The 24,188-nt window shown below is 46.2% G+C and overlaps 1 protein-coding gene across 2 annotated transcripts in view; it reads left to right on the top strand.

Annotated features, from left to right (window-relative positions):
- TBC1D20 (TBC1 domain family member 20) overlaps positions 1–10,041 on the top strand; it is a 73,598-nt gene extending 63,557 nt beyond the window's left edge. For both annotated transcript variants that reach the window (XM_085619550.1, XM_085619551.1), the window contains exon 8: positions 9,180–10,041. In XM_085619550.1, the coding sequence (XP_085475676.1) occupies positions 9,180–9,435 (256 nt within the window). In that variant the 3' untranslated portion in view covers positions 9,436–10,041. The remainder of the gene's footprint in view (positions 1–9,179) is intronic.
- The last annotated feature ends 14,147 nt before the right edge of the window (positions 10,042–24,188 follow it).

The raw sequence follows: 24,188 nt of genomic DNA, 5'->3' as shown, positions 1-24,188 counted from the left end.
ACTACCGGCCGATATCCCTTATTAACACAGAACTCAAAATCTATGCCACGGTCCTGGCACAGCGGTTACGCCCATCGCTCGCCTCCCTGGTCCATCCGGATCAATGTGGCTTTATGCCGGAGCGGGGGACCAGACACTGTCTACGGCGCCTCCACCTCGCGATGGCGCACCGCGGCCGCCTTTCCCCCTATCTGGCCCTCCTCTTGGTCGACTTTGAAAAAGCCTTTGATTCCGTGGGATGGGCGTACTTGGGTGAGGTCCTGGAGCGTATGGGCTTCGGTCCCCGGTTCCGAGCCATGGTAATGGTCCTCTATGCGCACCCGCGGGCCCGTGTGTTGGTCAATGGGGCACTCTCTCGCCCGTTTCCCATAGGCCGGGGGACGCGCCAGGGTTGTCCGCTCTCGCCCCTCCTTTTCGCTCTGGCGATGGAACCCCTGGCGGTGCTGATTCGCGCGGATCCCGTTCTTCGAGGATGGGAATGGCCAGATGTAGCCCCCGACAAGATCGCCCTATACGCGGACGACGTCCTCCTCTATCTCTCGGACCCAGCGACCTCGGGACCCCGGGTCCGTCGGATCCTCCATCGATTTGGCCAAGCGTCGGGTCTTCACCTGAACCCCAAAAAAATCCGTTCTAGTCCCGCTACACCCGTCGCGGGAATGTTTCGACTGGCAGTCGGACATTCCCCTCCGGAGACTCTCCTTTAAGTACCTGGGGATCTGGGTCACCCTCCTTCCGGAACTCTGCTGGGCCCTTAATGTGGCTCCAGTAGTCAACAAAACCAGGTCAGACATGCTCCGGTGGCAGTCCCTCCCATTGAATCCGCTAGGGAGAGTCGCTCTATACAAGATGATGATCCTCCCCAAATTTCTTTACATACTACAAAATACTCCATGCCCTTTTCCGCGCCCGTGGTTCCGAGACCTGGATAAAATGGTGACCAAATTCCTTTGGGGCGGCGGAAGGCCTCGGCTGGCCTTGGATCGATGCAGGGTCCCCTCCTATGATGGCGGCCTGAGCATGACCAATCTATATCTTTATTATCTGGCCACCCAGTTACTGGTGATCCATGACTGGTTCTCGGGAGGCTGGGGCGACCCGGCTTATCGTCTCGAGGTGCAATGCCTTGGGTTCTCCTCCATCCAAAACATGCTCTATGGCACAACGGTCCCCCTATCACTCCCCGACGTCGTGCGGGCTCCCTTCCTCGCGTGGCGCGCGGCACTGCGGCACACTAGATGGTCGGGGACGTCCACGCAACTCACTCCGCTTTGGCACGGGACATGGCTGCGGGAGGTGGTGGGATTGGCGGGCTTTCGGCAGTGGGATCTTCTTGGTATCTCCTGTCTGGGCGATTTATGGCGTGGGAGCCGCATGTGTTCCTTCCAGGAGCTTCAGACCCGCTTCTCGCTGCGGCCCTCCCAATTCTACCGCTACCTTCAACTGCGCCACGCGGTCCGGGCTCACGTCCCTCTAGACTCCAGACTGCCTTCCCATAGCCCACCTGAAGCTCAGGTGATGCTGGGGTATCTGGGAAAGGGGGGTATATCCCGCATTTACAAATCCCTGATTAACAATACCCCGGTGGACTGGAGCGGGCTCAAACAGCGATGGGAGGCCTGGGTGGGACCCCTGGATGAGGCGGACTGGAGGGACGCCCTTATGGGCCCTCGGTCGCTTACCACCTCCGCTAGGCTGCGGCTCATCCAAATCTACTACCTCCACACCGCCTATCTGACTCCGGACCGCCTGTATCGGGCGGGCCTCCGTGTGGACGCCTCCTGCACCCGTTGTGGGGTGGCTCCGGCAGATTTTTTCCACATGGTGTGGTCTTGTTCCCGTCTAGACAATTACTGGGCAGCGATCGAAACTGAGCTAGCGGAGGTCTTGGGTTGGGAGGTTCCCCATGAGCCTAGAATGGCCCTGCTGGGCATCATGGACGGGATGGACGGGTCCCGTAACGAAAAGTACTTCCTCACCACTGCCCTTATGGTGGCTAAGAGAGATATAGCGGCAGTATGGTCACAACCGGACCCGCCCAGAGTGGCTACCTGGAGTAGAGGGGTGGATTGGTGTGTGGCCCAGGAGCGGTCGTTGTGTGCTGCACGGGGCTGCCCCAAAAAATTCCGCAAGATATGGGGGAAATGGCTGGGGGGCATGATTTGAAAGGTGGGGACGCAGAGGGTGGGGACGGAGGATGGGGGAGGGTGGGAGGGTCTTTGCAATGGTTTATTGATGCTTATCCGAATGCAGTTACTGATGCCTTGTTCAATGCACTGCTGTATATCATTCTTGATACTGTTCTTTATGCCGCAAAACACAATACAAATTTGTTTATCAAAAAAAAAATTATACCTGGATTTCATACCCCTATCGCTTTACTCAAATAAAATATTTCCCTTCCAAACACTGAAATTCTGGCCCGCCTCAGCTCACAGGCACCAAGTAGCAACACTACCAATCAGATGTCCAAACCTATACATCTGAAAAAAGCACCATTAAGGCTTTCTCCCCCATGTCCTCCAAAGAACTAATATCTCTCTCAAAGATCTGTATCACCAGCTGACCTGTGCCACCTGGCAGTCTTCAAAGGGTCCACTATCCTACTGATGCTTCTTGGCTAAACTATTGAAAAATGTCACTAAACCAGGATGCTGGAATGTACTGGAATAAAACATAGGCTGGCTGCAGAAGGACAGACTCTACCCTAATCTATAAAGTGGATAAGTTAAGAACACAGACCGATTCAACTGAGGCTCTGGCCCAGATATGCTGGCCTTCTTTGCTACCAGGGCCGGACTGGCCTTAGCGGGCACTGGGCATTTTCACGGTGGGCTGGAAGGGTGGTGGCCGGTTGTCTTACAGAGGGCTTGTTTTGCAGCAGTGCTGCAATATCGGCCCCCTGTAACAAGAGGCAGCAGTGCTCCACACTATTCTCCACACCCCCATGCCCTTTCCCCCTCCCCCCTGGCAGGTTCAGCTGGATTGCTTGGGCTGGTTTGTGTTCCTAGTCCGGCCCTGTCTGCTACAGTTAATACTGCCCACAACCAGACTTCATAATGGGGATATTTAACGAAAGGCCTTAATTTGGAATTTTTTCTACCTATCAATCTGGAAGCACATCTTCTTTCTACCACTGCATATGTCACAACCCTACCGCCTCCATGCTGATGGTACTTAAGTCTCAAACATGTCTCCCTTTCTGTTCAACATCTACCTCTGTGGTCTGCCTGGACTGATTTCGGCCTTTGGTCAGTCTAGTTTCAACTATGCAGATGACCCACAAATCATTCTCAGGTTCAAGAACCCAATGACACCATGAAATCCAGGTTGGTGCCATGTCATGTTATGAAAGACTTTTAGGCCCACAATTACCATACAAGATAGAATTATCAGATGTGGAAACTGACTACTGGCACAAGAGATTACAGCTGGGCCTGCATATTTGGGACGACCATCCACCGCCTCAAGAAACACAGCAAAACCCATCTCAGTCATCATAGAGGCATATCTTACCCTTGAACCACAAATAGACTATGGAGAAATATTCAGTCAACATGCTCAGAATCCTAAGATGGCTTTTCCGCTATCTAGGAGTTGAAGCCACAACCAAGCTTGTACTTTTTCGCTTGGGGTATGGAATCTGTCTGTACCTAGGAGCTCATAAATTTCTTTTAAACAGACTACAAAAGGTGCTTAGCGACTGAGGTACCTTGATGCATGAAACCATTACCCACGCTCGCAAGACTTTGCACTGGCTTCCACTGTCTAGCCACATCGTATTGAAGTCTGCGGGCATAACACACCAAGCACTGCATGCAAACTTAACATTCCTTCAACAAAACATTTAAGTCCACCACCCTGATAAGTACCCCATACAACACACTTCTGCAATCAATGGGCCACAAGAAAACCCTGCTGTGAGTTTGCTTATTCGTAATCAGAGCTGTCAAACTGTGAAACTCCCTCCGCATTCAGATAAAGATACTGCAAAGCCACCAGGCTTAGCTATATAAAGATACTGCTCTTTAAGTCTTTACTCCTTTAAGGGAGTCTCACTCAAACCCCAAGACAATGTGCGTGAGCCACTGATTCTTAAGGGGAATGGCAGGATAGTGCTCCCTCCATTGACTGACTCCCCAGTTTGATTGCATTTGAGTAAAGCTGAATAAAGAGTGATCTAACACTACTCACATAACCCATAACCATGGGCATGCATATCAGCTGTGTTTGATTTGCCGCAACACGACCAGACCATGTGTCAGGAACTCATGCATGTCACCCAACTCTTATCACATTAGTTAACCCACGACCATACCTTTCTCAATATAAACATACTTATCCACCTGTAATTTCAGTGGACAGTCTGAGGGCCACATCGCCATGCTAGTGCCAGTTGTTTAAAGCACATGCCAAATAAAATACAATTTGGGGGTCTTATGGGATGGCCTGTGGAAAGGAGTGAATGTCAGTCTGGATCTGTGTCAGGGTCTGTTTGTGTACATGAGACTTTGTTTGTAGGATGCTGTATTCTGGGGTATGTGGGCCTGCCTGGAGTCGATTGCACTTTTCTGAGTTGAGGAACCCTCCCCCACCCTTAGGTTTGGTTACGTTTGACGGAGTATGTAACCTCTTTTCTGTGAGTTATGGAGCTTTTTGTATAGTCCCTGTGCCCTTTGATATAATAATGTGCTGAAGGAGGGGACGATGTGCATGGGGTGAGGCTTTTTTTGTTTTGTATAACTTGGTCCACAACCGAACTTTAAGGTGTGGATTTAGCACAGCAGAAGGATGCTGGCTTATGAGCACTGGGGCCTTTAGCCCTCCCTTGCAGGTCAACCTTCTTAGTTGTTGCCAGTTTGTCCCACTGCCCAGCAGTACGAGCTTTTCATACAGCCCACCTGCTTCAGCTTCTCCTTTGCCCACCTCTACCAATGCCGGTCACTGCCAGCTTCACACACTGCCCACCAATACCTGTTTCCAACTCTGCCAACCTGTGTATATCAAACATGCTCAGACGAGGCCCAGAAAATCTTGCTTCCCGATCTGCTAAAAGGTGTGGTTCAAACCTGCTCAGACAGAGCCCACCACTACCTGCTACCCACCCTGCTAACCAGTGGGTGTCAAACCTGCTTAGACACCGCCCACCATTGCCTGCTACACATAATGCTAACCAGTGGGTGTCACATCTGCTTAGACACCGCCCACCAATGCCTGATTCCCAACCTGCTAACCAGTCCATGTCAAACCAACTCACACTACCCACCAATATCTGCTTTCCAACCTGCTAACCAGTTAGCGTCAGACCTACTCCGACACCGCCCACCAATGCCTGCTTCACGACCTGCTAACCAATGAGTGTCAAACCTGCTCAGACACTGCCCACCAATGCCTGCTTCCCAACCTGCTAACCAGTGAGTGTCAAACCTGCTCAGATACCACCCACCAATATCTGCTTTCCAACCTGCTAACCAGTCAGCGTCAGACCTACTCCGACCCCGCCCACCAATGCCTGCTTCCCAACCTGCTAACCAGTGAGTGTCAAACCTGCATAGCCACCATCCACCAATGCCTGCTTCCCACCCCACGTGCATGTGTATGTACTACACCTGCTCAGACCCTGCCCACAAGTGCCTGATTTGCACACTGTCTGCCAGGGTGTATCAAACCTGCTCACGAATTTAGATTCCATGCCCATTCATTCGTTTCTTAACAGACTACCAGCTGGGGTGCTAGGACTCATTCCACTACTTGACTCAGAGCTGTCACAGTACTTGTCAGCATGCATCATTTTGGGGAACGTTTTGAAGAGGCAGTTCTAAAGTGTTGTAGAACTCCTAGAGTTTCCAGATTCACCGGTACTATGCTTTTTGAGTTTAAGCCAATGCATGTATTTTTGGTTTTTCACATCACCAGTACCATGTAATCATTGATGTTACTTACCTAATGCCACTGAAGTTGGTCAGTTTTTAGCCACAAAAAAATCTGTATAGTTAGCCATGTGCAAGTAATTCATATTATTTTTGACCAATTCTCTGGTTTCCGCCCCATTTATTTTCTACGTAAAATGAAACAAAATACAAAAATGCTGCATGCACGCAATAAAGGCCCTTACTATAGAAGTATCCTCACCATCTTTTACCTGTTGATTTCTGTAGTCAGACTTTAAAGATGCAAGAATCTCTCACCTGATGCTGTTAATATCTATAATTCAGACCCCGACGGATTAAATAAACAATAGAAGTGAAGATAATTAATGTAGATTGTATGAAAACACAGTCCTGTCTTAGTGAATATTGAAAATATTGGGTAGATATTCAGTAGAGCCTATCTGGATTCATAAGATCCTCAGACATTTCACAGCCCTGCCTTTAGGTTTAGAGAATAATGCATCCAGCAGTCCTGTGATGTGAGTAGTAGTTGGTGGAACTCGTGGAGCTTCACTCTGCTGAATTCCATGGAGTTGCATGAACACTCCGATTCCACGGAGTTCCGCACGAGGGCGGAAATGGCACGTTGCGCTGATTTGTAGCGCCAAGCTTGGTCTCTGCGCTGCAAAATCGGCCGAACTACAACATGCGGCATGCCAGAGGGCGCTGCTTCTTTGCTGCCGCGCGAGCAGATTTTCTACTTGAGTGGCAGCTTTGTCAGTGTGAACGGTCGCGAGCGGCCCAAGTTGGGAAAATCCCGCCAGATGTCATCCTAGCACATGAAAATCGTGCTAGGGGACGCCAATTGTCGCTTCCCAACTTACTGTTGGCGAGCTGCGCTTGTGAAAAAACGGTCACGCGGCGGTTCGTGCAGTTTTATCAGAACTCTACGTTACAAGCGTAACGCAGAGTGGGCATAACTCCACCGGTGGAGCATAATTTACTGCCCCCCTGTAGATGTGAGCACAAAAACTCCCCGCTGTACTGCAGGAGAGTGGTACTAAAATACAGATGCCTTGCATATAGTCAGAGAGGTTTATCCACAGTATTTTTAGCTATTTTTTTATTTATTTTTTTTAACGCTTTTCCAAAGAATTTGATCTATTTTTAATCAATTCTTTGGCGTGATTAAATGTAATTAGGTAGATAAAAAAAGGTGCTACATATTGACCTGTCCATGCTGAAAAAATTCAATCAACCCTGGTATATAGTTCGGCCCTGCATTGCTGCATAGAACAGTTCTTAGCCACAGAAGAAAAGAGATGGGTGTCTACGAAATAACTGTAGCTGTTCCGTGATGTAGCATACATACATGCCCGATGTAAATTAGTAGCAGTACCACGAGAAGGCTGAAGACCACAACCTGGGCTTATCCGTCCTACAGAGGGACAGTCTCTGAGCACATTTCAAGGCAAACTATTGCTTTACAAAGTTAATAAGGACAACAATGCATGTTCATGTTCCTCTTATTTATCTTAGTTCGCTTTTCTTTCTTTTTTCTTTTTTGTTATTTACACATAGGCAAATTGAATGTTTTTTGATAATTTTGTCACAAAATAAAATGGCATCTTAGGCAGCTCACAGACAGTAGAACCTGTGTAGCCCGGATCTGTGCTATCCACTGCCTTATCATGAAAAAGTCATGCAATTTCTTTCATTTGTTGAAATTAAAGACTCTCAGATGGGTGAATGAAGCCGCTACCACACAGCTCCTACTACAATGTTGTACTAGGTTCCTAAACTTTTTTTTGTGCAAAAGTCAGTTGTATGACTCTGTAGACTTAATACAGGTAATTTGTCTAATTCTATCCATGGGTATTTATCTCTCTGCCGCAAGGAATAGGGAAGCTCCCATATGTATGAGTTAAACAAAAGCATCCTGCTCTACACGTGAGGCAGAAGAACGGTCTTCTGCAGAAGTGGGGGTGAGCTGCCGGCTGTAATGTTATGACGCGCTTGAATATTGCGTTTATTACTTTAAAGTTCTTCATGAATGGGGAAGGGCGCTACTGTTACAGGCCTCGAAGGGGGGCCAGGCTCTGCCTACTGTTGGGGAAGGGGTGCCTAGACACACTATGCCTCCAGTGGGAGTCCTTAAGTTTTGAATGGTAGAAAATGTGTGGTGGGGCTGCCATCTATAAGAATAGGCATAGGTAACTGCAGCTGACTTCTGTATCACGGGGTCAGGGCTGACTGCTTGAAGCGATGGGGAGGGAAACAGATTAGGCTGCCTTCTAGGATAGGTGGATAATAGGTCACCTTCTTTGGGTATGTGGAAGGTTTTGGCTGCCTGGTTTAGGTGTGAGACTGCCTGCTGTGAATATGGGGCACCACTATCGGCCATGAAGACTGCACCATTCATGGAAAAATGGATGTGTCCTGTACACAGGAGCTTCCTATTGAATGGAGGGTGGAGTTCTCATTCTATGAAGGTAGGGGTGGGGGTAATTTGTGTTTGGGGAGCACATATTTGCTAATGTGGGTGAGGTCAGTCGTGTTTGGAGAAATTTCATAATTCCTAATGTGGGGAAGTGTAGTCGTTGATCTAAGGCAGGTAGTCTTGTTCGGGTGGGGTATACTTTGTGATGTGAGGGAGGGAAGCCATTAGTGTTTGGTGGTGGGGGCGTACTTTGTGATGTGGGTGAGGGTAGTCATTTGATCGAGGAATGGAAATACTTATTGTTGATCTACGGAAGGTAGTTTGGGGGAGGGGCATACTTTGTGATAGGGCGGGTACTCATTTACTTTATTATGTGGCAGGATTGTGTTTTCATACAATCTACATGGATTATCTTCACCTCTATGGTTTATTTAATCCATTAGGGTCTGCATTATAGATATTAACAGCTTCAGGTGAGAGATCCTTGCATCTCTAAAGTCTGAATACAGAAATCAACAGGTAAAAGATGTAGTCTTTTGTGTTTAGGGGTTGGTGCATACTTACCGATGCAGGGAAAGGTAGCAATTGCTGATATCAGGAAGGCTGTCATTTGTTTTTGGCGAAGAGACATAGTTGCTGATGTGGGGGATCGTAGTAATGTTTTAATATTTGGTTGATGGGTATACATGCTCATTTGGGAGGGTAGTTATTTCTGTTTGGCAGAATGGCTCGTTTGCGGATGTGTACCACCTTCTGCGTAGTGAGGAGCTATTGATGTGCCAGGGTTGGGGGGGCTGAGTATTTAGTTTGGCCCATCTCCTTCTAACATTCCTGTTCCTCCTTTATATTTTCTCCTCCCCTCCCTGCAGGACAGCGGCTTCCACCTTTAAAGACTTTGAACTGGCTTCAGTCCAGCAGCACCCAGACACTGTTCTACGTAGGCGTTTCAAAGAACTGCTTCCAACAGACAACCATGCCAAGACTGTCATGACCAAACCGAAGAGCGCCCGCTTGGTGAAGCTGGCAGTGATGGGCCTCACAGTAGCACTAGGGGCAGCGGCCCTTGCTGTAATGAAGACTGCTTTGGGCTGGGCTCCTAAGTTTGAACTTCAGCTGTTCCCATGAGGAAATGTACTTTCACTTTGTATTAACCCACAGTGACCTAGGAGACAGCTCTGGTGTCATTTTTATCTTTGAAACCTGTGTGATGGAGTCCTTCTGACAGCTATCGCCTTGAAACTATGCACAATGGCCGGGTCCTATACGGCGCAGGCGTTTTCTAACCTCTTCTACTTGAAGGTGCCCAATTATGCATTGAGAGCTATGGTCCAGGTGGTCTTAAGTATTTCAACAAAAGTGTGACTTCTCCCCAGACACTCTACATTTGTGTTAGCTCCTCATTAGTAGAGGGGCAGCAGTACACAATTCACAATGTGACCTTTTACAATGTGCCACCTCGTTTCTTCTGCCACTTTATAACTCAGTATTCCAGCGCCTTCAACTGCTGGTTTTTGCACCTTAAACTAAATGCTTTACATGTTCAGAGGAAGCGGATTCCTTTCCGCATTACAGATGCGGTACACTAAACAAAGCCACACTGCCATGTCCTGTGCTTCCATCCCAGCCCTTGCTCCTCCCCCACCAAATCTCTCCTCCTTCCCCTTGTATAAATGTAAATAACTTCTTGCACAGAGCCTAAGGATGGAATCAATAAAAGGCCTGGTGATCTTGCTGAGGGGCGTGTTGTCTTCTTCGTTGGTTTCTAATCCAGTCCACATAACTTAAGCCCACATGATCTTTTTGGGAAATCTGCTTCATTTTTGCTTCCAGATGTGCGTTTCTTAAATGTTCACTTGAATTAAGTGCAGGTCTACTGGAATTGTTTCGTTCTCTGAAATGCTCTTGTTGGATTTAGCATTATGCATTTTTGCTTAAAAAACGCAACTTTTGTTTATTTTTACCACTTGAAATTGGAGTCAAACAGTAGTGGTGTAGACTTTAAGTGTTTTGCCACAAAGTAGTGTTAGACCACACATATTAATGTGTTATTGTGACTCCAAGCTAAATTCAGAGTTCTTGGTCACAGGATCTTCACTGATATTCATGAAGACTGTACAGTACTGACTGTTGGACGAATGCTTGAAACATTGACAAGATAAATATGTGCTTTCCTGAAGGCAAAGTGTTTTGTAAGGCACCCGCGTAAACCTTTAAAAAGATTCTTTAAAAGTATGATCCTCTAAAGTTAATACTTCTATCAAAATGGAATATCATATATGGAGAGGTAGCACAGCTTTACATATAGAAAAACTGTACTGCACCTTTACACCAATCTGGCTTAATTTCCAATTCCAGAGGACACTACATTGGCAATTGATGGCCAGTTCCTTTTTCTGAACCATGCAGCTTGGTTCACTGAACATTTAGGTTAAAGTCGGTTTAGTTTAAACTCCACATAATTTGACATCTTTGAATGTAGGCCTTGTATGTTGTTTTTTATTATTGCACACAAATATCAGACGTTCACTGTTTGCGACATGCTCTACTGGGGAAATAAATAAATCTGAGAGGTCCACATTTTTATGCATCTTGTGCCTTAGTGAGTCGCACTGTTGAAGAAGGTTCAGTTCTCCAGTATTGGGGTGTCTTTCATAGATTCACATGCTTGAATATTCCCTGTCGTCGAAGTGGGAGTCCCACGGTATATAAAAAGCAATAAGTATCATGTATATACATATACATACATAACCACATAATGGCATATACATATCCAAATAAACTTTATATATATATATATAATTCACATAACGTATCAAGTGAAAATACCATAGGATAGTATTGACACATAGGAAAGCATTGAGAAAAAAGAATCACTTTACTGACATATCCTTGTCGTTTTATAGTCCAAACTCTAGCCAATCAGGCGCAAGCACCCTCTAGAACCTTCTCCTCAGAGGCTCAGACCCTCAGATTTTCTACCGCACGTCGTGTGAAGGGAGTCTCCCTGAGCTCTGCTCAGTCTTTGGTCTGGTTTGAGTTTTTCTCATCATGTCTTCAAGTAAGAAGTCTCTTTTCCGTCCCTGTTCATCTTGTGGGAAGTTAAGACTTTTTTCTGAGGACCCTCTATTGTCTTTACCCTGACCATAAGGTGGCCAACTGTAAAATTTGTAGAACTTTCTCTCAAAAGACTTTGAAGGACAGGGAGGGCCGCCTATTATTGTGGCTTAAAAAACTGAAGGATACGGATAACCCCCTTTCTGAGGTGGAAAGTGTGGCCTCCGTTCGGACAGGAGTCTCCTCCAAGCGTAGTAGTGTTCAGGACTTGCCGTCTCCCTTTTTGAAAAAGAAGAGACTTCGTCTTGAGGAAGTGTCTGCAGGCCAAGTCTGTTACTACGCCAGCGCCCCCGAGACCTAGCTCTCAGGCGTCTCGGACTCCGTCAGCGCATGTTTCTAGTCAAAAACGCGCAAAGCCGTCTACGGGCCCGTCGACGGCCCCTCCGTCGACGAGATCTGCCACTTCATCAACCTCGTTGACAACGGTGACGACGGTGTCGAGCAGATTTTGCCTGCGTCGTCAACGACGACTTTGTCGACGTTTTCACCGTCAACAGTGGTGTGCGTTTCCCTAAAGACTATTTCGTCGACGATTCCACTATCTTCTTCGTCGACGACTAGGAAGCTGGTGCTTCCGTCGACGCCTACAGCTTCGTCGACGATCATAAAGAAGAAGAAGTCGCCGCCGCCGACGGTCACAGCATCGTCGACATCGTCGGCGACCGTCTCGTCGGCGCGAGCTTCGTCGACTGCACCCTCGTCGACGGCGGCGGCAGCCTCGTCGACGGCGGCCTCGTCGACAATCGCCTCGACGACGGAGGTGTCAAATTTTGCAACCATGCCTTTGGTGCCAATGTCTACACCAGCGCCAGGGTAGGTGGACAACTCCTTGATGCAGCGTCGCCATGCTGTGCTGGACTCTGTCATGATGCCACCGGTCACTCGGCCACCTCATCAGCTCTTCCCCTCGGTTGATGAGGAAGTTTCGGATTCTGATGACGATGTTCAGTCCTCTTTTCGAGATGCTCGTAGTCCTTCTGAGCTTCATATAAAATGCCAAGATTTTGAGGAGGATGATTATTCGCAGGACTATTACTGTCAGGAGCAGGAGCAACATCCCCCTGCACAAGTTCCTATGGCGCAGCTCCCTTTATCGCTCATCTCCAACCTTCAATTTATGTTGGAAGACTACAATCGTCGCTTTCCGGCTTCCTCTCGTAGTTCTCCACGTGAGACGCCATCTGCCGTTCCGTCTACTCCTGTGTTGCCAACGATGCCGACACCATCCACACCTGCATTGGTTCCCCCTGCAACAGATGACGTTGGGGATAATCTGGATACGGAGGAGGGAGAGCTTCATGATGAAGACTCTATGGCGGACTGGGATGACTATCAAATCAATTCACCCGCATCACCTACAACATCGCCAGTGAATTCACCACCTGTCGACATAACAGGATTCCATCAACTGATGGAAAGGGCGGCTCAACGTTTTCACCTTCCCATGGTGGTTAGGGAGGACTGTTTTCTGTACGACTTCAAGTCCCAGCCGCAGAAACAGGTACGGGCTGTGCCCATTATTTATCTGGAACGAGGGCATTAAGCTAATAAACGCCTAACTCCATCCCGGCAGTGCTCCCGCGACTGGATAAGAAGTACAAGGCCCCGGACTCTTCTCCAGCGGGCTTAGTGTCTCAGCCTAAGCCAGACTCGGTGATCAACCAGGCAGCGCAACGCCGCTCCAAAAATCCATCGTCTCCGCTTTCGTCACCTCCAGATCGTGACTGCCGCCGCCTGGATGCCTTTGGCAAAAAGTTTTCGACCATGGCTTCAACAACAGTCCGAGCAGCAAATTCTTTGGCCATCCTCGGTCGTTACGATCTACAAATGTGGTCGGACATGGCAGCTTTGGTTAAGCTTATCCCGGAAGACTCTAGAGTGGACGCTCTAAAGATCCTGCAAGAGGGTGAGAGGGCATCCTCCGAAATCGACTGCTCCTTCGACATTGCCTCCACGGGTTTTCGTCAATTGGCTGGAGCGGCTGTTTTAAGACAGGGTTGGCTTCGTTCCACCTCGTTCCGTCAGGAGGTCCAGGCCAAAATTCTGGACATGCCGTATGACGGAGAATCTTTGTTCGGCCAGCATGTGGAGGACGCTTTGCAAGCCATCAAGAAGGATACGGAGACGGCTCGCTCCCTCGGCACTCTCCAGTTCCGGAAGCAGCCCTTTCGGAGTACGAGCGGCCGCGGCACCTCCTCCTCCTTTCGTGGGTCTTCTTCCCAGTACCACTCCTACAACCAAGGACAACGTTATTCCTCACAGCCACAGCAGTCTTACAGGCAGCAGTCTGGCAAATCTTATAGAGGAAAATCTAATTACAGGGGAAACTCTTCCAAAAAACAATGACTGTGTACATCAAGGGTCCATTCTTCCCAGTTTTTCCCTTTCTCCAGTTGGAGGACGAATCTCCCAGTTTTTTTCGAATTGGTCCTCAATCATTTCGGACCGCTGGGTTTTAGACATTATTTCAAGGGGCCATGCCCTAGAGTTTGTAAAAGTTCCCCCAAACACCGCTCCATCCGGAACTCCTCCCGCTCACCTCAAAGAACTTTTCAACCAAATCCAGATATTGCTCAAAAAAGGGGCCATCGAAGTGGTTCCGAAATCACAAAAGGGGTTGGGGTTCTATTCCCGTTTTTTCCTCATACTAAAGAAATCTGGGGAGTGGCGCCCCATCCTCTATCTAAGGTCTCTCCAGATTTCTCAAGGACCAATCATTCTGCATGCTCACGCTAAAGGACATCCTTCAATTCTTCTCTCAGGGCGATTTCATGACGACAATCGACCTTCAGGATGCTTACTTCCATGTGCCAATAATTCCACGCCACAGGAAATACTTACGTTTTCGTGTAGGTCACAGGGATTTCCAATTCAAGGTCCTGCCCTTCGGCCTCTGCTCAGCTCCGCGGGTCTTCACAATGATCCTGGCTCCGGTGGTGGCCCATTTGAGACTAACGGGCATACAAATATTTCCGTATTTGGACGATTGTCTAATCAAATCTCAATCCTCCCACCAAGCGGCCCTCGATACTCAGCGCTGTCTCACTCTGTTTCAGTCTCTGGGCTTGTCGATCAACTTGCAAAAGTCTCAGCTCACGCCAGCTCTGTACAAGACCTTTCTCGGCGCCACCATCGATACGAGCAGGGCTATGGCCTTTGCCTCTGCAGAGCGGCAAACACGGATTCGACAGCTCGCAAGCTCCATCGCAGCAAAGCAGTCAGTTTCAGTCCGCATATTAAAGTCCTTTCTGGGGATGGCGTCCTCCTGCATCGCTTTGATCCCACATTGCAGACTGAGGAGTCGTACCATTCAGGAGGAATTGGACAAGCAGTGGCGTCAGGTCTCCGGTTCCTTCAACGACCAGCTCGTGGTGACAGCCCGCTGCATTGGTGGACTCGTCCTTCCAACATCGCAGCGGGAACATCTTTTCTAACGACAGCCCCAGAGCTCGTTCTTACCACGGACGCATCCATGGAAGGATGGGGCGGACATCTTCAAGATTTATCCGTCAAGGGCAAGTGGACAATGGTTCAGCGTTCCTGGCACATCATCAGATTGGAGCTGATGGCCATTTTCTTGGCGTTGAAATCCTTCCGCCTCCAGCTCCAGGGGGAGTCAGTCCTCATTCAGACGGACAACACCACCTGCATGCACTACCTGAACAAGCAGGGCAGGACAAGATCTCCGCTGCTTTCCCGACTGGCTCAGAGGATTTGGAGTTGGGCCATAGTCCATCGGATTACGCTCCTGGCAGTTCACCTGCCCGGCATTTCCAATACTCTGGCGGATGCACTCAGTCGGTCAACGTCATCGACCCACGAGTGGGAATTGCACCAGCCAACTCTAGACTTTGTTTTTGGCCTTTGGGGTCGCCCGACTATCGACCTTTTTGCAACCCCACAGAACAGCAAATGCCAGTCCTACGCAAGCTGGTTTCCCCACAAAGGGTCGTGCGGAAATGCCCTTTCGATAAATTGGTACAGGATATTTGCGTACGCTTTTCCGCCGATCCCTCTGATTCCTCGAGTGTTGCGGAAGATGCGGCAACAACCGTGCCAGATGCTCCTCATAGCTCCACGGTGGCCTCGGCAGGCATGGTTCTTGGAGTTGCTCCTCCTCTCCCAATGCGAAGCCATCCTTCACCCGAGGCCGGACCTTCTAACAATGAACGACGGGCGGATATGCCATCCGAATCCCAGTTCACTCAGCTTGTCGGCTTGGAACCCGAGCACCTTGAATTTGCTCATTTGAACATTCCACCAGCCTGCAGGGAGGTGTTAGCTAGGGCGAGGGCGCCCTCCACAGTGAGAACTTATAAGCTAAAGTGGAAGCGATTTTGTCTTTGGTGTGCATCGGTCCACATACATCCAGTGCACGCCTCCCCGGAACACATTCTGCCGTTCTTCCTGCAGTTAGCGCAGTCTGGACTGTCACACTCTACCTTAAAGGTCTTTCTAGCGGCAATATCTCGCTTTCGGCAGGACGGCTCATCCTCTCTCTATTCATCTAGAGTAATACAGCAATTTTTCAAGGGTCTCTTCTGAATGTTCCCGCCCATTCGGCGTCCTCCACCCACGTGGCGTCTTAAATCGTATTGGCTCAGCTCATGAAGGCGTCCTTTGAGCCAATCCATTCGGCGGATTTCAAATTCTTAACTTGGAAAGTGGCCCTCCTCCTTGCACTGACTTCCTCCCGCAGAGTCGGTGACATTCACGCCTTTACAGTACAACCTCAGTTTCTTCAATTCAGATCGGACTGTGTAATTCTCCGCACTAATCCGGCTTTCATGCCTAAAGTACCATCCGATTTCCATCTCAATGAACCAGTAATCTTGAAAACCTTTTTCCCGCATCCGCAGTCTCCAGCGGAACAGAGTCTACACTCTTTGGACTTAAAGAGGTGCCTTAAATTCTACATCAGCAGAACACGATTCTTTCGCAAGTCGGATCAGCTGTTTGTGGCCTACGGGACGCACTTGTAAAGGACAGTCGGTTACCAAGCCCACGATTGCCCGTTGGGTTTCTTCAGCGATCTCCTTTTGCCATCAAAGGGCTGGCAAGCCTCTTTCTTCTGGAGTAAGGGCTCATTCCACGAGTGCAATGTCATCTTCCACTGCCCTGTTTGCTGGTGTACCCATCCATCAGATTTGCCGGGCAGCTACGTGGTCCAGCAGGCACACGTTCACGAAGCACTACTGCCTGGAGTCGGTTAATGAAGCGGACACGGCTGTGGGACAGGCAGTTCTGCGGAATCTGTTTAAATAAGGTGAGCCTCTGCTACTTCCCTCCTCCTTGGGTATTCTCAATTGCGTATTAAATACATTGTCATTGTATTTAATGCAATATTAATACGGCCTTGTCAGCCGGTTGCTGCTTACTGCTCACTATTCTATTCAAATGAAGTGCTAGAACTGCCCTTCTATTAAAGCTACCATATCATTCTGGGGTACACATTTGGAAAACGTGAAACAAAATGTGTCAGAAGAATAAATTCATTCTATTGTTTGATTGAATCAAAATTTTATTAATCTAATTTGTAGGTCTTTGTAACCTTCCTATTGCCCAAGGGGCTAAATATTTAGAAAGAATAATTAATAGAATATTTACAACATTTGCACATTCAATCCTGACATATCACATACACATCTCATGCAATCACATCCATTCCTACTATCACACAGACTTAATTCACATTGAAGCACAATTTTAACAATCATAGGACCACAGAGTTAATTATAAGAGCGCCAAGTTTGATTTCTAACACTTCTTAATTTTCGGTATTTTAGCCTCTTGTGGTCACAGTATAAGGTCTACGCGTTTCGAGACCCATGGATCATCGGGTCTCTCTTCAGGACCTGTAAAGTGATAATAAACCTAAATCAGTTTGGGTACTTCCCCTTAACCTCTCACAGAAATCTTTGTGAAGGAGCTCAATTGATTTACCTTGTGTCAGATGGAGGCGGACGGGATTAGTCTAAACAAAGAAGAAATAGTGAAAGAGTGTAAGGACAACCATACCTAATTTAGAAAGAAAAGTGCATTCAGAAAATGAGTAAATTCGGGATTGACTTACAGTTGGGTGGATTTGCTAAACCAACGTGAGGAAATTTGTTTGTTTAACAGGAAAGCAGCTGGTTGGGCTGAACTTGGTTGAGAAATTGAGGAAGCAACAAACATGGCATCAGATGGAGCTTAATGCTTTGGAGGGAAACACCTGGGTGCGTCGCGTGTAAAAGCCAGGGTTTACCTTAAGAGGAAGTCTCTTGTGGTTGTAATTGAGTTTAGGCGTTCGCTGCGGGGACGCCGCTTTTCATCAAAAATGGTGATGGTCAACTCTGTGAGAAATCGGTAAAATATATTAAGAAACGGAGAGGGGGAAATTAAACAAAGGACTGATTAGACCGTAGTCTCAATCTTCCGGCGTTTCATACCTGTCGAAGTCAGAGGGTTTTCGCAAGGTGTCCGTGCGTTTCCGTGTTTGCTCTGCCGATTATCGTCGCAATGATGGTCCCTTGTTGATGACGTTTTATGCGTCTGGTAGCTGGTTGGTGGAGGGATTGGGCATAGAAAGAGGACTGATCGAGGCGGATCGTTAGTGGTAGAATGTTATACGTGTATCCTTCATAGGATAGCGTTTCGCACAGAGTGGAAAAGTAGTCAAAAAGCGGTGATTCAAATTTAATTAGTTGCATTTAGTTGCGGTCTCCACAGAAGGATGATGAAACTCACGTACTAAATTCCAAGAGATTCAATTAAGTTGCAATACAACGTGGTCCGTGGGTTTGATGGTCCTTAAGCAGACATTTCAGATGTAATACTCAAAAAAAGAAGGGAGAAAGCAAGATCAATTTTGTTTATCTCTTTGGATGATGTGGTTGAAGGGTAACCGACCCGGTGAAGGTGGAGGGATGGTTCCTATGGTAGAAGTTGACGTGTCCTCATGGGTACTAGTTCAATGAGAAAGGAGGGCAGGATAAACTAGTTCAACTCGCATGACATCATATGTCAGTCCGTGGATATTGGTTATGGTAGTGTGTGTTATTTCGTGCAGGTTGGTTGTCCTTTTGACACTCATTCTCTTTAGATGGTGGATTGGAAATGATGGTACTTTAGTTTAGAAGTAATGCGGTGCTGGTATTCTGACCATGTACTAAGTTAGGTTGTATAGTTCAGAAAGTTCATTCAGGCCTTTGGTGGCAGAGTTGAATTTGAGAATGAGCATGGCTTCTGTTCTAGAGAGTTTCTGCTCCAGGTCGCCACCTCTTGTGTCTCTATTTACTTTGGCGATTACTGTCCATTTTAGATCTTTGATTTGGTGGCTGTTGGTTCGCCAATGGTTGACCAAAGGGGCTGATATAACATTGTTGTTGATCCTAGACTTATGTTGTGACATTCGGATTCGAATTTCTTGGCTAGTTTTGCCTATATAGACTAAATCACACGGACATCGTATGGCATATATCACTGATTTACTTCGACAGTTGGTAAATGATTCGTGTTTCCAGTAAATCTGATTGTGTTCAAAGAGATCGCCTTCGATAGTCGTGTCACAACATGCACATGAGCCACATTTGCGATGGCCCTGAATGGGTTGTAATCCTACATAATCCCGCACTGTTGGTGTTTTTCTTGGTGGCATGGCTGCTCGGATGATTTGATTGGCAATATTGCGATCTTTTTTGAATGCAAATAAAGGGTTTTGTTTCAGTGATACGTCTAGATTTTTTATTAGATGCCAGTTCTGTATAATACATTTTCTCATTAGATTGGAGTTAGGACAAAATGTCGAAACACAGACGATCCTTTCTAGTGGATCCGTAGAAATTGTCCGAAAGGTAAATTGTCTCGTAAATTTCTCGGATGATAACTTGAATAGTGCAAGGTATCATCCGAGAAATTTACGAGACAATTTACCTTTCGGACAATTTCTACGGATCCGAAGGAACTGTCAATTCAAGGATGAATACATGGCCCACGCGACTACACTATGTGACAATCTAAAGAAGAGAGGATATCCCACGAAACTACTAAAACGATCAATGAAAAGAGCTTGGTGGTCATCCCGAGAAGATCTACTAAAAAAGAGAGAGAGCCATCCACTAGAAAGGATCGTCTGTGTTTCGACATTTTGTCCTAACTCCAATCTAATGAGAAAATGTATTATACAGAACTGGCATCTAATAAAAAATCTAGACGTATCACTGAAACAAAACCCTTTATTTGCATTCAAAAAAGATCGCAATATTGCCAATCAAATCATCCGAGCAGCCATGCCACCAAGAAAAACACCAACAGTGCGGGATTATGTAGGATTACAACCCATTCAGGGCCATCGCAAATGTGGCTCATGTGCATGTTGTGACACGACTATCGAAGGCGATCTCTTTGAACACAATCAGATTTACTGGAAACACGAATCATTTACCAACTGTCGAAGTAAATCAGTGATATATGCCATACGATGTCCGTGTGATTTAGTCTATATAGGCAAAACTAGCCAAGAAATTCGAATCCGAATGTCACAACATAAGTCTAGGATCAACAACAATGTTATATCAGCCCCTTTGGTCAACCATTGGCGAACCAACAGCCACCAAATCAAAGATCTAAAATGGACAGTAATCGCCAAAGTAAATAGAGACACAAGAGGTGGCGACCTGGAGCAGAAACTCTCTAGAACAGAAGCCATGCTCATTCTCAAATTCAACTCTGCCACCAAAGGCCTGAATGAACTTTCTGAACTATACAACCTAACTTAGTACATGGTCAGAATACCAGCACCGCATTACTTCTAAACTAAAGTACCATCATTTCCAATCCACCATCTAAAGAGAATGAGTGTCAAAAGGACAACCAACCTGCACGAAATAACACACACTACCATAACCAATATCCACGGACTGACATATGATGTCATGCGAGTTGAACTAGTTTATCCTGCCCTCCTTTCTCATTGAACTAGTACCCATGAGGACACGTCAACTTCTACCATAGGAACCATCCCTCCACCTTCACCGGGTCGGTTACCCTTCAACCACATCATCCAAAGAGATAAACAAAATTGATCTTGCTTTCTCCCTTCTTTTTTTGAGTATTACATCTGAAATGTCTGCTTAAGGACCATCAAACCCACGGACCACGTTGTATTGCAACTTAATTGAATCTCTTGGAATTTAGTACGTGAGTTTCATCATCCTTCTGTGGAGACCGCAACTAAATGCAACTAATTAAATTTGAATCACCGCTTTTTGACTACTTTTCCACTCTGTGCGAAACGCTATCCTATGAAGGATACACGTATAACATTCTACCACTAACGATCCGCCTCGATCAGTCCTCTTTCTATGCCCAATCCCTCCACCAACCAGCTACCAGACGCATAAAACGTCATCAACAAGGGACCATCATTGCGACGATAATCGGCAGAGCAAACACGGAAACGCACGGACACCTTGCGAAAACCCTCTGACTTCGACAGGTATGAAACGCCGGAAGATTGAGACTACGGTCTAATCAGTCCTTTGTTTAATTTCCCCCTCTCCGTTTCTTAATATATTTTACCGATTTCTCACAGAGTTGACCATCACCATTTGTGATGAAAAGCGGCGTCCCCGCAGCGAACGCCTAAACTCAATTACAACCACAAGAGACTTCCTCTTAAGGTAAACCCTGGCTTTTACACGCGACGCACTCAGGTGTTTCCCTCCAAAGCATTAAGCTCCATCTGATGCCATGTTTGTTGCTTCCTCAATTTCTCAACCAAGTTCAGCCCAACCAGCTGCTTTCCTGTTAAACAAACAAATTTCCTCACGTTGGTTTAGCAAATCCACCCAACTGTAAGTCAATCCCGAATTTACTCATTTTCTGAATGCACTTTTCTTTCTAAATTAGGTATGGTTGTCCTTACACTCTTTCACTATTTCTTCTTTGTTTAGACTAATCCCGTCCGCCTCCATCTGACACAAGGTAAATCAATTGAGCTCCTTCACAAAGATTTCTGTGAGAGGTTAAGGGGAAGTACCCAAACTGATTTAGGTTTATTATCACTTTACAGGTCCTGAAGAGAGACCCGATGATCCATGGGTCTCGAAACGCGTAGACCTTATACTGTGACCACAAGAGGCTAAAATACCGAAAATTAAGAAGTGTTAGAAATCAAACTTGGCGCTCTTATAATTAACTCTGTGGTCCTATGATTGTTAAAATTGTGCTTCAATGTGAATTAAGTCTGTGTGATAGTAGGAATGGATGTGATTGCATGAGATGTGTATGTGATATGTCAGGATTGAATGTGCAAATGTTGTAAATATTCTATTAATTATTCTTTCTAAATATTTAGCCCCTTGGGCAATAGGAAGGTTACAAAGACCTACAAATTAGATTAATAAAAATTTTGATTCAATCAAACAATAGAATGAATTTATTCTTCTGACACATTTTGTTTCACGTTTTCCAAATGTGTACCCCAGAATGATATGGTAGCTTTAATAGAAGGGCAGTTCTAGCACTTCATTTGTTTATATACTATAGGCTCAGCTTAACTGCTCCCAGCCCTCCTCCATTAGTGTTCATCACTATTCTATTCAAGCATGTGAATCTATGAAAGACACCCCAATACTGGAGAAGAACAAATGTTACTTACCTGTAAACTGTGGTTCTCCAGTATTGGTGTCTTTCATAGATTCACATGCGACCCACCCTCCTCCCCTCAGAGGCTCTCTTCTCCTCATTAGACTCTTTGTCACTCTTGTGCTACGAAAATCTGAGGGCCTGAGCCTCTGAGGAGAAGGTTCTAGAGGGTGCTTGCGCCGGATTGGCTAGAGTTTGGACTATAAAACGACAAGGATATGTCAGTTAAGTGATTCCTTTTTCTCAATGCTTTCCTATGTGTCAATACTATCCTATGGTATTTTCACTTGATATGTTATTTGAATTATATATATATATATATATAAAGTTTATTTGGATATGTAAATGCTATTATGTGGTTATGTATGTATATACATGATACTTATTGCTTTTTATATACCGTGGGACTCCCACTTCGACGACGGGGAATATTCAAGCATGTAAATCTATGAAAGACACCAATACTGGAGAACCACAGTTTACAGGTAAGTAACATTTGTTCTTTCGACATAGAAAGGCACAGGGAGTTTGGCTCAGAGGTAGGAAACATCCCAGGAGAATCTCCTACTGCTCTGCTACTTTCAGTAGGGTTCCTACTACTTTCTCCACAATACTGTTTGTGAGACTATATTTCACTCTAGGAAATGTGAAAGAAAAACCGACGAAGAGCACACAGATTGCCATGTTCCTGCCATTGCAGATAAACTTCAAGGGGAATGACATCCAAGTCATCACCGCCAAAACACTAAACTTCAACAAAGAAGACACTCCCATTTGTTTAACATTGAAACACTAAATATTGTGTTCTTCGCTGTCAAGAGGAAAACTCCCTTCCTTGATCACTCTTAAGAGCAAGTTCGGGTGGGAGAGGTTATATATATATACCTACTTGGTGGAGTACGCCACCCGAGAGTAAGACACACATGAAATGCCTAGAAAGAAGAGGTGCAGTCCAGTCCGACTAACACCAATGGAACCGACACCGTACTGAGAACATGATAAACTCCTGGAATGTAGGCAGTATAGTAGACATAATGAATGTCTTACTCTTCTACTTCTCGAGAAAACAGTCCAGAGTATCGTCAGCGGCGATGATCTTTCATATGGCACTGGCAAGAGAGGTGATGAAACAAAAGATTATGTTCTTTGTCCCTGAAACCAAATACTCTATAGTACTTCAGATCTTTAAATATAGAGGTCCGCCAAGGCCTCTAATGCATTCGGTCCTTTGCTTGATTGAGCCAAGTTGGGATCCAAGACGAAGTGACTCTCACTGGTCAAAAAATATAAATAATTGGAGCGCTATCTACTTTTGCTCCACATAAGCTGACTGTACGACTTGGCCTACAGCAAGGAAACCATACTTTGATTTGATCCTCAAAGATCAATGGCACATCAGACTCTGTTCTAAAGGTGGGAAGTTACACTGTTTTCCTAGAAAGACATAACTTATCCCTGTGGGAGAAAATGCTGAAATTCCCAGATTCTCTCATCGAACCCATGTGGCTTCTCTCAGATTTAACATGCAAGGCGTGGAGGTCTTGTTAGGTGACAACATCAGACGGCTCCCTTGAATAAGTGAGTAATCTGGCCTACAGGAGGGAAGGGGTCAGGTTGACACAATATCTAGTTGCCGCACCATGTTATAATATTTGATTTGTTCTGTTTGTATTGCGTCACTAGGGTTCACCCGCCTCCACTGTATCCAATGAGGCAAAAAAAGAGGCCCTTAAAAAGGTAGCAACTGCTTTCATTATATATGTCACCCGTTTTTATGTTTAAGCACAATCTTTCTTGTTATCCTTGCACTACCACTATATGAACTGACTGGTACTTAAAAAGGAGTCTAATTGCCAATATGACCATCCGTCCTAGATGGTAACAATTTGTACATCTACGTTCACTAGCTTTTCAAAAAACACACAGTTTGGTCTTATTAATAATTTTAAAAAAAAGAACATTTAGCTACTGGTCTATACGATAAACCGAAACGATGAGATGCACAGAGGGTGGGATGCACACCTGGTCTCGACATATGATATCCAGTATAAAAGTGTACTGTGCGTTATCTTCATGTTGCATATCTTCTTTCTCAGAATGTGTGCAACAAAACCCCTGAGGAACTGTAAGTAATT

This window comes from Triturus cristatus, chromosome 7, assembly GCF_964204655.1.
Source record: "Triturus cristatus chromosome 7, aTriCri1.1, whole genome shotgun sequence".
Classification (NCBI taxonomy): Eukaryota; Metazoa; Chordata; class Amphibia; order Caudata; family Salamandridae; genus Triturus; species Triturus cristatus.
The sequence above is the reverse complement of the archived record's forward strand: the minus strand, read 5'-3'. Positions and strand labels throughout refer to the sequence as shown.